Here is an 18298-nt window from a genome sequence, read left to right on the forward strand (position 1 = left end):
AGATCATTATGGAGTGTAGACTTGGCAATTTTTTAAAAATATTTGACAACATTTTGTTATATTATCGACGTGGCAAAATCGCTGAATAAAATAAAAGAGACAGCTCAAAGACTTACCTTCATTACGTATTTTCATTTCATCCCCAGTTCATCCTCCTCACAAATGCCTAAAGGCCAATGAGATGAAAAAATTAATTTATGTTGAGTGCTTCAAATGATTTCTAAAACATACTAGCTAAGGATGTATATTCCCGAATCTATGAGCTAGATTCAAAACAAAACCATCTGGGTTAAGTAGCATTAAGCCAATATATTTATTTGAATAATTACACTTTTTTTTAAGGAAATGAACCCATCAAGATAGTCATTAAATTGATGACGCTTTAACAAATTTTATTGGAGCTGCAACTATTGATCCAAGAGGAAAAGCATATAGCCATTTTGCATAGAGCTTTTCGGAAGGGGATTAATTTCTAATATGTATATATATACATATATATATATATATATATATATATATATATATATATATCTACTAATACTAATGAACTAATAATTTTATCTCTAAACATGCTATTCCATATGTCAGCCATACTGAAAATGATGTTCAAAATAAATAAACAACAAACGTACCATAGAAACGAAACGAGCCAATCAGATCCCATCGGCGCTCATAACGTAGCAATAAGTTAAAAGTAGCGACATCTAGATATTGGACGTCTCAAAAAATTTCCCCAAAATTTCCTACTTAGTTAAATCTCTATTTCCCTATGCCTAAAATATAATGCGGAGAAAATATAATGTCCCTTATATCTCCATAATTTCTATATATCTATATAATGTCTATTTAAATACTAGAACTAATCTATATTTCTATAATCTTTATATAACTAAGATATACTTAGAAATAAACTAATTTTCAATCTGAAACATTTTCGTTATTGGATGGTATTATTGTTTTTTATGGAACAGTTCAATAACACTTCTAATAATAACATATATACTAACAATTCCCCTAACAGCACCACAACAGCCAACTTATGTAGCGAACATTAACCCCTTATATTATTACTTATTTTAGCCGATAACAAATCACATGGCTAACCAATGATTGAAAAATGCTTTAAAATAATAATGTAGTTAGAAAATAAAAAACCTTCAAAATTAACTCACACTCCTTACATTTTAAATTAAACCAGATCTGATTATGGAAACAAAACAGACAGACGACATCGTCTTTTTCGTAAAATTTTCCTAATTCAAACGGACCATAAAATGAATCTGTTTGGTAAAACGGAGAAGTCGCCTCCGCTCACCAGATGCAAATAAAATAACAAAACTCGGTAATACCCCAACCGAAAGAAGCCACAATTGACCTGACGAGAAACTGTATATTTCCGCACGGGAATTTATGAATTTCAAAACCGCCAATTTAAAAGTTCCCAAAGAACAAAACTTTTTACTTATGCAAATCCAAACGCTGTTATTTAAGCGGTCGACTATATATAGCTGAAAATATCCCACATTATGGCAAAAGTGGCAGTTATGAAACAGTTAACGACGATGTTCTTTCGTTTTTCAGTGTTCGCGATATTGTGTCGCTATTATTCTCTTGCGAAAACTACGGAAAATATAATCGCTAACGTAACTGGAGAGGATTGGGCGAGGTACGTGGAAAACACTCCACAGAAACTAAATTCCAGACAGGGGCTTCTCATGAACCAGATACTGGAAGCGTATTCCTTAACGACGGCGAAAAACGATCTCTGCAGAAACCATTCGAACGAATTCAGGCGGGCTTTAAGAAGATTTGAACCGTGGGCTCTCAATAGTAAGACTTACATAATAGGCCTAGAATAGAGATTTGGGGATTCCCATATTTCGATTAACGAAAGGGATGTATACGTATCCCGGTGTCATTTTCTATAAGATCCCATCGGCGCTTATTAAATATCTATAGTAAAAATGTGCATGCATTAATAAACACTACTATTAGTTTCTAGGAGTTTTGTGGAACTGCAATAGTTCCCAAAGAAAAAAACATTTTACTTATGCAAATGCAAACGGTCTTATTTAAGCGATCTACTATACATAGCTGAAAATATCCCAGTTCATGGCAAAAGTTGGAGCTATGAGACAGTTAACGATGATGTTCTTACGTTTTTCAGTGTTTGCTATGTGTCGCTATTATTCTCATGCGAATACTACGGAAAAAATAATCGCCAACGTAATCGGAGAGGAATGGGCGAGGTACGTGGAAAAAACTCCACAGAAACTAAACTCCAGGTAGGGGGCAGACAGACATTCAAAATCATTTTGTGGGTTCTGCCGTTCACCGTCTTCGGTGCTCATTTCACCACGTCTAAACTTAGCATATCAACCCTTGATGGTTGATTTTCCTAGCGCAGTCTCCGGAAAGCAAGTTTGCATCAAGCCAAGTTTTTGCTTCAACTGTATTTTTTTCTTTCAATAAGCAATATTTGATCAACACGCGAAATTCCTTTTTGTCCATTTTTTTCACAATAACAAAAGTTGCTTCATTCAAAATGCTATAAGTCACAGGCCGGGGACTTTTCAACCGAGCTGTTATAATATTTATTTATTTATAATATTTCTCTCCAGCTTCTTATAATAAAAAATAAATTTACGGAAATTTCCTTAAATGAATACTAAGAGAGACTATATAAATATATAAATTGCAATCAGCAATAATTATATAACTCTAAGTCTCTATTTTATGATCGATGTCGTAAAAATATTAAGAATCCAGATATTGTCTAACAGAATTTCATAGAATTTTTCTCTAATTGACCGACCAGGATCCATGTCATCAAAATATAAAGCAAACGAGTGAAAATTAACAGACCAATTCTGGCACCTGAATCAATTTAAACCGTCATTGCCATAAACAGCGCTATTTTTAACAAGCCATTTTAATTAAAAAGTAAAAAAATTAAATATTTTCAAAGCCCATTACATTTTAACTAAATAAACTAGGAGATCCTGTCACATTAATACCTAAAATGTTTAATGTTAAACGAACCCTACTATAATTTCAGTAAACAAAGAGTAGAGATATGCTTACTACCTATTAGTATAAACCGAAATTACTTTTTTCTCAACCTTATATTTAAAAGATTTGAAAATTGTAACGTGAAGAGCTGTATTGTATAAGTATTAGTATTAACATTTTCTGACCTGATAATTCTGATTGATTTTCTCTTTATCCACTACCACAATTATAAACAATCTTAATTAAAATTCTTCCTTTCAGTGTTCGACGCCTCCTCAAAAATCCAATCGGGAATCCTGTACGGAAACTTATTCGAGTTCGGAAACTTTAAACAATGCGTCTCGATACACACGAAGGACACGGATAGTGGTTCTTTAAGAGGCAAACACTGTACTCTCAAAGTTTATCCCGACACTAAGCTGCTAAAGAAAATATTGAGCTTTAGACACATTTCCGAGAAGGTAAAAAACTGGAACGATGGGAGAGAAAGAAAAATGTTATTTGTAGCGGTAATGTATGGTTTCGGTGGGGAAAATCTAAAAGAAACAGAATACTAGGTCAGGTTATGAATTTGTATTGGATTTTTTCTATTATATTAAATCAAAATATTGAAATATGTATTAATAAATATGAAAGATAATAAAAATATTTCGCCTGTCGGATTGTATTGCTAGTTTTACAATATTGAAAGAAAAAAGGTGAAAGCACATAAGCTATTTGGTGAAATATTGAAAATTAAACATATAAAGATGAGTACAAAATACAATAACAGCAATAAGGCATAAAATCTAAATTATAGGGTAATTGAGTAGATTCTAAATTAAAAATAGTTGAATTAAATATAACGTACAATACCAATGAAATTAATTAAGTCAATATGCCAAATACGACTGTACCAGGTGACTGTCGATCTCTTACCAAGGGATAATTCTGATTCTAGCAATATCAGCACCCAATTCAGTCACTATAAAAGTGAGAAATATCTTGAACACATCTTCATATTCTCGGACAGTTCGAAGAGCAATGACTCAATGACTCAGTGGGGGCAGCATTTACATCGGTGATGTCGGAAGGAACCTTCAGGCTCCCCGTTTCATCGAGTGTATTGACGGCTGAACTCTATGCCATGTATAGAGCCCTGACCTCAGTACAACGTGTGCAAGACATACGATCAGTTATCGCCACCGATTCAATGAGCTTCTTAAAGTGCCTACAACTATATTTACCTCTACACACGCTACAAGTGCTTATCCGTGAACTAAACTCTAAATTGCAAAGGATCAGCAAAATTATAACCTTTATGTGGCACTCTGGGATCATTGAAAATGAAAGAGCAGATTACTTAGCCAAGACGGGGGAGAACTGAAAATTTCCTCTTCTGGAGTAGAGATGAAACACAACTTTACTAGAATCTTCAGACATCTAGACGAGCTTTTGGATGTGAAAAAAGAGTATTATCAGGGCCTTAACACCACTAACATCAGCAGATGAAAATTAAGCTTATTCTCGCGTCTCAGAATTGGTCACTGCTGACCCATATATTTCTCCTTAAGGGAACAAGTCCACAACTGTACTTCGAATGTGGTTCCCCAATGTTAACCTAACACATACTAACCGAATGCCGAAAATACAACTTGCAAAGACGGTTGGTCCACCTGCGAGAGACGATGGACCAGTGTCTTAGGCTGGAGAATCTGGACAAGCTAACTAATTTTCTAACCGTAACAGGACTACTACTGGAAATATGTTATAACAATATGCATCCATGCAATATCATGCATGAATTTTTTGTATCTTGTATCTTTATCAGTGTCATGGCTTGTGCGACCATTATACTGTAACATTAATATATTAATGCATCTATACGTTTTTAGATATTTTACCTATCATCTTACAACATGTTTGTAATTGTATTGTATACTTTAACTGAAACTGATACTGTAAATGTGTTGTATATTGTAAATACGTAAATAGGCCCTAAAAACCCCGGAGGCTGTTGAATCTATAATATTTGTATATAAAGAAATAAATATGCCAAATTGACATTACAATAACAATTAATCAAAGTTAATAAATGAATGTTCAGTTGTCTAATATATTGCATCTTCTAGTTTACATTATAATTTATAAATTGCTCATTCAATTGTTACTTTTATTAAATATTCCATCATCTAGTGCATATTCTATTCTTCACCAGACAGTGAAGGGACAAAATAATCTGTACACCTGACTTACACGCAATATCCAATTATTAATAACGCATTCAGTCACCATTTGCTTTGAAAATAGCTCCAATTGTTCGTGTAATAAATTCGTAGTTTCTAATGGATTGTTATCCCATTCTTGTACCAAAACATCTGCCAATTTCTTCAGTGACGATGGAAATTTACTCCTCAATCTCTGCTCTATAATTCCCCATAACGTTGAGGTATTATTGTTAAGGACGAGGAAAATGTTTGATAAATTTTGATTCTCTTTGAACCAAGATTTGAAAGCAGTATCTGGCAGCAATATCCTAGTCATAATAAGAACTTTATTGTTCAAGATATATGATGTCCCGATATTCATTCCAAGTATGCCTGCCAATAATGTCAATGGGTGGACAGACTGAATACCACGATATTGCTGCCCAAATCACAGCAAAACCTCCTCCATGCTTGACTATGGGAATCAAGCAGTCCGAATCGTAGGCTTCTTTTGGGGTTCTTCATATATATTTTGATTATTTGTAGGAAACGGTTTAAACGATGACCATCAAGTCCCGGTTTTATGATCGTTATGATTTCCGTTATAAAGGGTCACACAATGGAATTCCTTCCATGAGTGTTAGCTTTATGAAACTACCACCGTACTTTTTTCGTTGGAGCAGTATTACTCAAGTGAGTATTGAGTTATGCTGTCACTTTTGCTGCGGTAGCTTATATGTTGTCTGATCACAATCCCTTTTTAATCTTCGTCGGTCTCAGTCCCTTAACTTTGGGTCTCACCCTCTACTAATCTTCGCCGATGATATCTTACTATGTTTGTGTATGCAGTTATTACCAGTTGATACTGTCACTCGTGAAACAATTCAGCATTTTTCGTCGCAGCATTTCCATTAACCGATCACCAACGACTTGCGCGCTTACGAAATGTGATAAATCACACATTTCACCGTTCGCTTGTTTTAACTGTCGTAGGAACAAAGCGTATCATGCACTGAAACATAATCTACAAGACCTGACATATAAACTGGACACAACATACAGGTCACATTATTTATAGGGAGTAGTGTTGCCAACTAAATCTACTATACTGTAATATATTAGTGTTTATATTTTTTACCCTATGTATATTCTTTTATAATACATATTTTATTTCCTACTAGATCATTGACACGTGAATACTTTTCCCCTATTTTACTAATCTATTATCTAATACTTTACTTCTAATATACTATATATTATACGTCTATTAATCTCCATTTTATTTACGGTTTTATTTTGCTATTTTTAATATATTATATATTCTACTTGTTAATATATTTTTAAAATATAGGAATTCTATTGCCCATTTTACTATAAATGATGTAATTTACTACATGGTCGTTTTTATTATTTGTTGTATATGTATATCTAACATATACTTTCTTATACTGTTTATTCAATTATCTGTTGAATTTTTTGCTTGGGTATTTCGGTAGTTATTTCATTATTTATTAAATTAAATATTACATTATAGGTTTCACTATTTAACGTATTATCAAATATACTATATATTGTATTCTGTTATATATGTTTTATATTTAATGAATATTAGCTTTTATCCAATTTTTAAATTATATTTGCAACTAACATATCGAAATTTTATTTTAATTAGCTGTCAATACAATTACTGTGAATTAATTTTGAAGCTTTCATTGTCTTTCCTAAATCCCTCTATCAGTAAATACTAATGTACGCTCATATTTATGGGATGCTGCTTCAATGTTTCGACAATACTTTTCCCAAGAGTTTATGCTTAAAAGACTAATTTTCGGGTATCTTCATCTACCTCATATACAGGCGATATACTACGTCTGGCACAAGTTGTTATTTAATTGCCAACTGTAATGATTTCACCACTTCTGAATTTCCTAAAGCAATACTCACACAAGTTTTTCGTTGGAATACTATCGCATTAAATGAGAGGAAACACGCCACTGGCTTTCATTTTTTACACCTAATAGCCCATAATTGATTTTTTTCCAACTATATGATCGAGTCGTTGGTGGACATCTTCAAATGTTATAAATTAGGTATTATTAATGAAATAAAAGTAATTGTAGAAAAATATTTATATATAAACATTGGCTTAGTTTAAGGTGGTGTAATTTGATTAAAATAAAACCAGCTTCATGCAATTGTTATAGGACTGTAAAAAAGTATTTTCTGTTTCTAACTTAGAAATATTGCAACCCAATATCAAAAATTGTATTCTTTCTTTATTTTTAAATTACTCTGAATATGTATCCAAATATGCAATTATAAATGTATATAGTCAGTTCAAAGTTATTTTGTACATATGCCATCTAAATTTGTGACACCAAAAGGTCGTGATGTTGTCGCATCAACTCTGAGTTTTAGTTTAGTTTGGCTTTAACATAAAATAAAATTCTAATATAAATAAAATAATTGAATAAAAATATTATCAAAAATAATTTATTTTAACATTATAGCATATCTAAAAACTACAGTTAATTATACAGCCACAATAGTTCATAGGTTAGAGTTATAACCTCTTTATCACTATTGCTTTCAAGAATTTTGCATACTTCTGACAACCGGACGACATTGACATGCTAATTGACTTACGTGTTCGAACTAATCAGACAACATTGTGTCTCTTTTTAACCAGAATAAAATGAGCGGGAAAATATTATTTGATTCTAAAACGAATTTACAAATTGCGGCAGACAATACATTAAACATCGTAATGACGTATGTACAAAAAACTTTGAATAGACTATAAAAAGGAAGAGCTTCAGAGGTCTAATTTATTAGCCTATTTAGAATGAATTTGACTCAATAGGTAAATTGCATGTTAAAAAAAATGTAGAATATGATTTTGAACAAGAACAAAATATATTATCTAGGAATAAAAACGTGTGAAGTGAATAGAAGTTCTTATGGTGCTAGTGTGGACGCCCTAAACCCGACAAACTATATCGCGACTTTAACCTGATGGCGGGTCCCTTATTATGTCTGTTAACGAATGAACATTGAGATCTACACTGATCTTGAAATCGCTAATAACTATAAATCATCAGAAACTAAACGGTCTTAGCAAAACATTTAATATATATATTTATATAATTTAATAGCCTTAAAATTAATTCACAGTTATTGTAAAATATCTCAATCCTTAAAATGACTAAATAAAACCATCATCTATTTAATTGGCCATATTATAACAGAAGAACTATATAACTATATAAAGAAACCCAACATTAACCGGCGCAAATTAATAAATGACATCTAATTTCCGGCTTTTGTAGCGATGGGATAAAGTGAAGGTGTTCGTCGAGAATACGCCGCTGGCGTGGTCGATCTGCGTTCCCGATTCCTGTGACGTCGACGACGTGTTGCCTCACTTTCGAAAGTTAATCAAAAGTTTAACGCAAGGATTAAACTTAACGATCGAATTGCGGAATATTAACTGCCTGACCGAGTTGAACGACAAGGGTTTCAACCGGAGCGAGCTGGCTATTATGTAGGTTTTCTAAATTAGGCGAGAGTTTGTCAGTCCTAATTTAAATATTAATAGTTTTAGTCGGCGAAATCGATAACATGCAAAAGTTTTGATTTTGTCTGTGCATTAATAAAGAAATTAGTCATAAGTATGACGGAGAGCGCTAAGAATTACGCAATTGATTTTTAAATAAATTGCTGGACAAAATATATATAAATTAACTTTAGTATTCTTTAATCAACCTATCGTTAATAAACGTCCAATTTGATGATATGACGTTTAAAACAAACAATTTTACACTACTTAATTTATAGCATATTATTTTATTGAATGTAACTAATAGTTTCGGTATATAGGCACTGTGCAATGATAACACCTAAAATCGTGAATGTTCTATATTTTTATCAGGTTAACTTTATTCCCTTCGTCATATTCAACCTCCCTATTTCATCAATGCACTTTTACCCTCCCCTTTATTGACCATAATTTCCCCAGATACCCTCACCTTCTATCTTAACTGCAGATTTGTCGGCAAACAAGTCCTTCCTTTCAAACCACCTCACTTAAGAATAAGAAAACAAGAATCAAAATATCAAATCCAAAAAAAAAATGTTAGATACGACAAAATAATAAGACCTGTTGTTTTACTTAACTGGTTATATTTGGAAAATTATTTACTTTGTCAGGAATCCATTCAATATCAAAATAAGGCTTCTAAAAATATACTAACGTTCCATTAACCATAAATATGCCTTAACGCTGTCTTAAATAAATAAAATATATCTAGGATACCATAGTGTACCGAAGATATTTCCTAGCAAGATATTTACTAATGAATATTACAAACGTTGAATCTGTTGAAGTTTCAAAAATAATTTATAATGAAACTTCAAGAAACATTCTATATTTTTATCTAGTGGTTTTCAATTTCAAACAAATTATTTTTTGTTATGTGTGGTAATTTATCATAAAAGGTAACAATTTAGATATATTTACAAAGAACTAATTTTTGCGATATAAATATCTACTTATACTTGAATATTTATAGAGAAAAAATGTCGTTATTAAAGAAGTTAATACATATAGATATAAACTCCAAGAACTAGCAACATCATTAGGAGTTAGTTAACATAAATTCAATAATCATAATAACAGTGTAATTGAATAGGATAAAAGTATTTTAAATAAATAGTATTTTCAAAAAAACAAACAGATAAGATTACAGTCAAAATGAATATAGAGACAAGTAATCAAATATAGAGACAACGAAGTACAAAGACACTAAATCAAATATTTAGTTAACGAATGGCCGATTTTAAGTAAATTCACATTATAGAAGCATCAGAAAAACCTTTATTCATCTTAAATCTTTACTCATCATGTATTCCAATTTCACATAAACTTCCCTTAAGCTGTGTCGATACTTTGAGTTTATTCGAATTTGACAGTCGATAAAATATGAGATACTTCTCACAGTTCAGAGATTGGAGGGAAGACGAGGAAGTTTAAACGTGGTGAAATGAGCACCGAAGACGGTGAACGCAGTGGACGCCCAAAAGAGATTGTTATCGACGAAAACATTTAAAAAATCCACAAAATAATTCTGAGTGACCGTAAAATGAAGTTGAATGAAATAACAGACACTCTAAAGATATCAACTGAACGTGTACATCATATCATTCACGAATATTTGAGTATGATAAAGCTTTGTGCAAAGTGGGTGCCGCGCGAACTCACTTTTGACCAAAAACAAAGACTAGTTGATGATTGGGAGCAGTGTTTGAAGATGATCAAACGTAATAAACCCGAATTTTTGCGTCGATATGTGACAATAGATGAAACATGGTTCCATCATTTTACTCCGAAATCCAATCAATGCGCATAGAATAATTTTCATTGACTATCTTGAAAAAAAAACCAGGCTTCGAATTACTTCCTGATCCACATCTCAAAGTAACATCAAAAAGTTAGAGGGTTACTATAATCAGTATATCACCCTTGATGGGAGTTAGGTTGAATAAAAAAAATAATTTTTCCAAAAAATGTGTTTTTCTATGGTAGGCTGGGGACTTTTCAACTGACCTGTTATTCACTAAAAATCACTTCTGCATTTTACATTCTTTCTGACTTGTTCTTGAATATATGAACAGTATTTTTCGAAAACTTAAAGGCCATATTTACAGAAATATATTTTTAAAATTTTCACCAAAAAATCCTTTCCACCACCTGCCAGCGAATAGAAGAAGGTTTGGTATCAATCAATGAATGAAGTTTTACTTGAAAGTAAATTAATTTACTAATTGTAAGAAATACTTATTTTTTATAGAAATCGTTTAAAATTAAGAAAATTAAAAGAACAAAACTAGTATTAGAATAAAAAATAAACGTCTTTTTCAATATAAATTATTACTATTTAAGTAGACTGGTATTAACTTTTTAATATCATTGTTATTGTCATAATATTTTAGAATAATTTTAGTTTTCTTTCAGAGCTGCCTTCGTCTGCTACATTATAATAATTGCTGCTCTGACATTTGTAGATTGTTGTTCGCCAAGTGAAAAGGGTAACTATTCTTCCTTTATTATATTGTACAGGTATTAATCTTCTGTTATTTCTTGTCTTTAAGTTGATATTACTTGTAGATATCTCGTATATGGTATTTAATTTTGAAACATTATTATTGTTTAAATTAATTATATTTTAAATAAAGGATATATTATTCGACATATTTAGTAATAATATGATTTTGGAACTAATATTTTTGTAATTCTATATATGCTAAAGTGTAATTATTAACTTTTACTGTCTAGTATATGTGATTTATTTCAGTATATTCTCAATAATACCAAAGATATGGATTGACAAATTAACAAAATGTCATCTATAGACTGATAAATGGTGAAGCGTTGACTTAATCGTTCTAAATAATATAATTATACTAATAAACAAGGAAATGCAACTTTGACCGCGTAGAAAATCACGAATAAAAACCTATATCTGGCTGAGTAACATTTGAATTTTTATGATCTAATAAAATGAACCGATTGTTAGCCTCACATTACAGAGCCGTATAGTTGCTGCACTCTTAATAAGCTTTAATTAATTTGAAACGTCTTTAAAATCAATTCACTCTCCTTACAGACAATACGTGAACGTATAAAACTATCACGTACATTTTTTTTACACATTGGGTCTATTAAATCACTTGTGTCCGCTTTTGTTCGAAGAACCTTTACAATTTTTTCAGGTAAATCTATTATTCCATTTTTTTTTCAAACGAAGAAGTGATAAGTAACTTTAGCTTCTTTGATATACCTTTGACATTTTCATCAGTAAAATTCAATTAAGTATTCTTCAAAGGTTCTTTAAGTTGTTTTAAGGTACAGTCACATTTAGAGAAATCATGGACTCCTTTTTCTGACATATATAAATAAAACAGACATTTTATCTAAGAAACAATATAATATATTGCATATATATCACAAACAGCATATGTTTTATTTGTGTATTAAACTTACGCTAAATATGCTTCATTGAAAAAATCGTGACATTGGCTTTTAAATTTTATAACATATGTGGTGATTTCAACAATGTTGTGAAAAAAAGGCTTTGATCGTTTAAATCAGTTCAAGGGTAATAAAATTAAAGTTCAAGCTATGAAACCACCGTTAAAATTGTTATTTATTACAATGGATGTGTGCTTTGACAAAGAAATTTTAGGAGAAAACATTTAAAGAGTCGGAAATATATTAATACTTCTGATTATAAAGTCTTTCATATTGATGCTACATGTTTTTATGAGCAACATTTTGGTTTTATAAAAAAAAAAGACCCACACTCTTGCCAAAAACGAACTTTATCCGAACGTTTAATTTAAATATTGATGTGGGATGGAAATAATTTAACCAGTACTAATTCCAGTAAACCCTTTACATTACAAGACACTCAAAATTCCTATTTTGAACAAAAACTCACATTACTTTTTTATCTTTTTTTGGCGGTTCTATCATTTTTATAACCATAATATAGACAAACACCATCTCTTTACGTAAAGAGAGTATTGTAAGTGATCCAGTTTGGTCTCTTGGTGCACCTTCTAATTATATTATTGATGAAAACTGATGTAAATTCATACTTCTATGGTATAAAGATAATTTTAATCACATTAGTTTTGGTGTTAACCCCACCTTAAAATAGAGCGCTGTAGCAGCATACAGTTCCTGTTTTTAATAAATGCTCTAAATATATTACTAATAGAAATTGATGGAAATTGGTACTTTCCCATTACGAATTTAGTAATTGAAGACTAGTAATCAAAATATTTCATAAATAAAGACACTAGTAAACCAAATAAATATTGAATCTTGGTAACACCGTAAAGATGTTTGATTTAGTATCATTTTAATCAGGAATACATGAAATTAAAAACAATTTCTTAACATATTCTTTTTTTTTATTTATATCATCCAGATGGCATCTTCTTTACTAATAGTTTAAGAAATATTTTCTTTAACTGGGTCAATTGCTTTTAGATCGTCTAAATAGCAACCATAAGACCTCTGTTGGAGCTACTCTAAAGCAATAAGTTAACATATTTCTGTTTGACTCGATTCCAAAACAAACGGTTTTGCTTGTCGATAGAAACTCGAAGTTGAAATTGAGGTTCGTTAAATACAATACAGATAGTAGCCACACTGTAGTAGTATGCTATGAGTACAACTTACAGGACACAAGATATGAGTATTTTTAATCTTTATTGTGTTATTTATAGAAAAGTTCAAAAAAGAACAATGAATGTAACACGTCAGTCACTCACTAATAAGTAAGAATAGTACATTCAAAAACAATTGCTAAAAGAGGAAAATAATCTGATAGAGTTATGATTCTAATAATACTTTTGTTTTGAGAAATTGTAAAAGATAAAAATCGTGCTGTTGGTCATTATCCTATCATTATCCTTTCCGACTGGGCAACTTGTTAAAAAAGGTATAATATTTAGCTGTTGTGCATTTTCCCGTGAAGCAATTTGTCTGAAGAAACTACGATTACCAATTACATATCCATAACCACTATTCGTCTAATTTAACGTCGTCAAAGATTAAAACCAAATTGAGGAACGCTTGAATGAAGGAGGCTATCAATATATCAGGCCTATAAATTAATTTTAAAGGATTTATTTTAATTTTATAATATTTACTTCATGTTGAAGATTCACTGAAAGACTTCACTGTTCAGTATATGACATTTCTTAGAAGTGTGAACAAAAAAATGTTCAATTTGTCAATCCGAACGAATGAATTTCTACCGAATTTTTACTCTTTTACTTTAGTTTAAAGAAAAAACTGGCTGAAAGCAACGGTGTGCGAACTCCAAATACTCCATCGCTTTTAGCATTTGAATACTGGTTTCGACGATTTGAACCGAAGTATCGAACACAAAGAACGTCTTGGTCAGTCAAAAAATATTGAAGATTAAGATTTGTAGGCATTACTCTATGAAATCATCAATGGGAATCGCTATCAACTACGATTGATGCATTTGTGGCAAACACTGTGCGAAAAACGACCGGAAAACGAACAAAGACACAGCAGTGTTATTCCTCGGCATAAGAATACTCGACTATATGTTGCAGAACCGGTGAATGCATATTTGGAAACATTAAAATAAAAAGTGCTACCCCACCCGCCTTCCATTCTCCAGATCTTTGATTCAGATACAAAAAATGAGTTGCTTCGTGGATAGTCTCAAAAGATACATCGTTCTTTGGAGATTGAGTCCATAAATTGCTTGAAAGATGGAAAAACTAGCGATGTATAAAATTTTCTATAAAACACATTGTACTGATTTTTCACAGTGAAGCTTCAAATTTAAAAAAAAACGTTAAAATGAATGTATGCGCCTAATAATACAAACGCCTTGAATACATATAAAATTATAAATAAATAATATTTTGTTACAAAAGTCTTACTATTTTTTGATCACTGCAACATATAAGTACTTTTGTTTTTTACCAAGTACAAATTTAAAACTAAGATATAAGCATTTTTGATAAATATAGACGATGTCAATAGGAAGAGGGTTTCGTTATAATTTTCTTTGAATTAATTACATCTTACATTAGATATGCTTAATTTCAAATTAATTTATTACTAATGTGCTGTCATAGCATTAATACACAACCAGGGCGAGTAAGTGATTAATACATCAGTATGTATTTCCCAAATTAAAATAAAACTTATCTACAGAAGCTAAAGTTAAGAATACACTTATACACTAATCAACTTCGTGTTGTTTGTTTGGCTTCAATCTTCTGATATTCTGCGTATTGTTCATGTATCCCCGTTTCTGTGATCTAGCAAACTTATTTCATGCTTTAAATCGAAATCTTGGATCACTTGGTGTATTCATTTGATCATGAGGTCATCGTGCAGCTCTGCGTTGCTTACGTAGCGATAAGCACTGGTAATTAATTTTAGAACGTTGTTTTGGATGCGTTGTACATGTGTTTTTGCACATTTGCACCCCATAGATCCAACTTGGCTTCATGATTCAACATCTTCCGACTAATCAGTACAATTGCTTGAACTAAATAAATATATAAGAAGAATAGAAATACAATTTACATACGCAAAAACCACCTAAAATAACACAACCGCATTTTTTTCAAGGCCCCTTCTGATACGAAACAAAACGTACGCGTATTTTATAAATAATGTATAAAAATTCCTATGTTTTGCGACGATGTTAAAAATCTAGCGTACGTCACGACCCCGTCCCTTATTCAAAACAAAACCATTTAATATTCTATCCGAACTTCCACGTTCGCTGGAAGAGACCTTTTATTTACCGAGCGTTATTTTTGTCTTTCAGCTGACGCAAGTGTATTATTGCGAATATTCTCCGCCCGAAGGAATATGAAAAGTATATTTATCCAGGGCAACCAAGGTAGGTACATTTATTATTTATCAAATAATTGTCTTTATTACGTTGAGACGTTTTTTTCTTTATCTTATACGCGGTTAATGGGACGACAAACTAGACCGCAAAGTTATTTGTTTTATATATTATATGGTAAATATATTAAATACAAGTTTTAAGCCGATTTATTTCATATAAAAAATTGATAGATAAAAACAACTTTATTCTTGGAAATATTTATCATTATTTTCATTCCTCGAGAAAGAAGCTTGAATACACGAACGTGTAATCTGTCCAAAGTAACAATGAACTCACATCATCATGTCACAACGTCTCAATGCTGTCGCATATTCAAAATATATTCAAAATTATTTTGTACATACGTCATCTAAATGTATGACATCAAAACATCGCAATGTTGCCGCATCAACTATGAGTTTTACTTCAGTTTGGCTTTGACATAATGAAACAAAAATGTTATCAAACACATATAGTTATACATTTTAGTACATCTAACGCATATATTATCGAGGGACTCAAATCTACAATTACTAAAATCTACATCTCTTAAATGTTACAGTCGTTTTATTATATTTAGTTGATAGAGAGTTCTAAGCGCGTTTTTTATGTAGTGATATCTACCTGGAGGCCTAACTCACCTAATTAACAATTATATATCAAAGTAAGGTATTCTATTTTCATTAGAGGTTTCCTTCAATGGTGTGTTTACTTGTCAAGTCATCTTGATATCACTGAATTTTTGATTTCTTCTGCTACTATCTGTGTACACCATTTTTGATAAAATTAATCACTGAATTCGGAACAATTACAATCATATCGATGCATACGAATCTTTCACACACTACAATATCATTTTCTACAGTTATACTATAATTATGTGCAACCTTTAGTTGTTTCCACTCTAATCACTCTGTTTGAGCATTACACAGTATTACCACATATATTAAAAGCTTCCTTTAGTCACTGCCCAAGTCAATCACTAAACAGTTAATTTTCAATTTGTCTAATACATGTTCACGGTTCCACAATTTATCAATTTCTTCCTCTGTATGTCTTATCGAGTTCATCCAAACAGAAGGTGTTATGAGCAATAACTCGATTGGATTGAATATACAGTGATAGGTAGGAAGTCGTAATACTATGTGACCTTATTTTTAAGAAAGTAAATTGCAAAAAATGCAATGAAACATTTCATTTATATTTACCTAGTAACAATTTGAAATATCTCATCTCTATCAGAGATGAGATATGAAATATCAGAGTCTCATCAAAACTTAATTCGTATTTTGAAAGCCACCTCCATTTTTTTGCAGTTTTCCAGCTTTTGTTGATGCTACTGTTGGAATTCTTTCCATTAGGGTGCTATGATATGGTGCATTGTACATAATAATAACTGATGGTTCCTCCATGTTCTTTAACAATTGATTTTCAATTCATAACAAAAACATATTATGGTTAGTTTCTCCATGGTAGTTGTCGTTCTGCCTCAGGAATAAAATCATTCTTATTATCTGCATGAACAACAATAAATCTGCAATTAATTATATTATTAAGTAGTGTGCTCACTGTTCTTATACATTTGGCATATTCGATCTCGAATAGACCTAATATCAAGATGGCCAAGATTTACCCACTTTGTATGTAGACGGGTTTTTTGGTTGAATCTGACATATTATTCATCATTTTGTGAGCGTACCCATACTACTATTCAGCGCAGCAGCAACACGCTAAAAACATTTTCAATAAGATTGCAGTGACTTATAATTTTTAAAATCATCAATATTTACCTCTATAAAGGAATTTATGGGCAAAAGGGCGCTTATATTATCTCGTTATAATTATATTATTCGTTATTTTTCGAAATAACTTATTGAAGACGCAATCAGTTTGTGATACTAACTATCTTTTGTTTTCGGCATTTTCAAACAAAATAATATGATATATAACGGAGTGATTGAAAATTTATCAAAATAATCAAAGCTGTAAATTAACGTTTGCCGGTTGACAACCGTAGTAAGTATAACTATTATTTTGAATAATTTTGCGTGCATTTGACAACCGGACGACTTTGACAGGCTCATTCCTTTACACGTTCGGACTAATCCCACAGCATTATTTTCTTTTTAACTAAAATAAAATGAGAAAGAAAATATTGTCTTATTCTGAAACGAATTTACAAATGGCGACAGGCAATACATTAAACATCTTGATCGCGTATGTACAAAATAACTTTGGATAGACTATATTTTAACTACTAGTTCCTTTTAGTTTTTATATATAACACAATTCTAATCAAACTTACATTATTTAAGTAATCAAATATAATTTATTTAAATATTATAATATATCTAATGCATATATTACGAATGACTTAAACTATTATTAATTATACACTCGCAATAGTTTGTAGATTAGGGTGGTTTTATTATATTTACATTTAACTATTTTCGTCACCATCTATGAAGTACGGTTTTAAACGTTTTTTCCTTGTAATGGTTTCATTTGCCAATGAACCTAATCAATTATTTTGTATTCACATTTACATGTATAACTTTTCATATTTAGTTCTTGTTTCCTTTCCTGCTTTGTTTCCATATCATATTCCAATCGTTGTGATAAGATTATATTTCTTCTTAT

The 18298-nt window shown here is 31.1% G+C and overlaps 1 protein-coding gene across 2 annotated transcripts in view; it reads left to right on the top strand.

The window, feature by feature from the left end:
- Positions 1–1543: 1543 nt before the first annotated feature.
- Positions 1544–18298, top strand: part of LOC143190604 (nose resistant to fluoxetine protein 6) — a 60250-nt gene continuing 43495 nt past the window's right edge. For both annotated transcript variants that reach the window (XM_076395010.1, XM_076395011.1), the window contains exons 1-5: positions 1544–1830; positions 3274–3473; positions 8528–8742; positions 11212–11285; positions 15593–15667. In XM_076395010.1, coding sequence (XP_076251125.1) covers positions 1545–1830; positions 3274–3473; positions 8528–8742; positions 11212–11285; positions 15593–15667 — 850 coding nt within the window. In that variant the 5' untranslated portion in view covers position 1544. The remainder of the gene's footprint in view (positions 1831–3273; positions 3474–8527; positions 8743–11211; positions 11286–15592; positions 15668–18298) is intronic.

Source organism: Rhynchophorus ferrugineus, unplaced genomic scaffold (assembly GCF_030347505.1).
Source record: "Rhynchophorus ferrugineus isolate W39M unplaced genomic scaffold, kcgeb_rfMv2 rfM2, whole genome shotgun sequence".
In the NCBI taxonomy this organism is placed as follows: Eukaryota; Metazoa; Arthropoda; class Insecta; order Coleoptera; family Curculionidae; genus Rhynchophorus; species Rhynchophorus ferrugineus.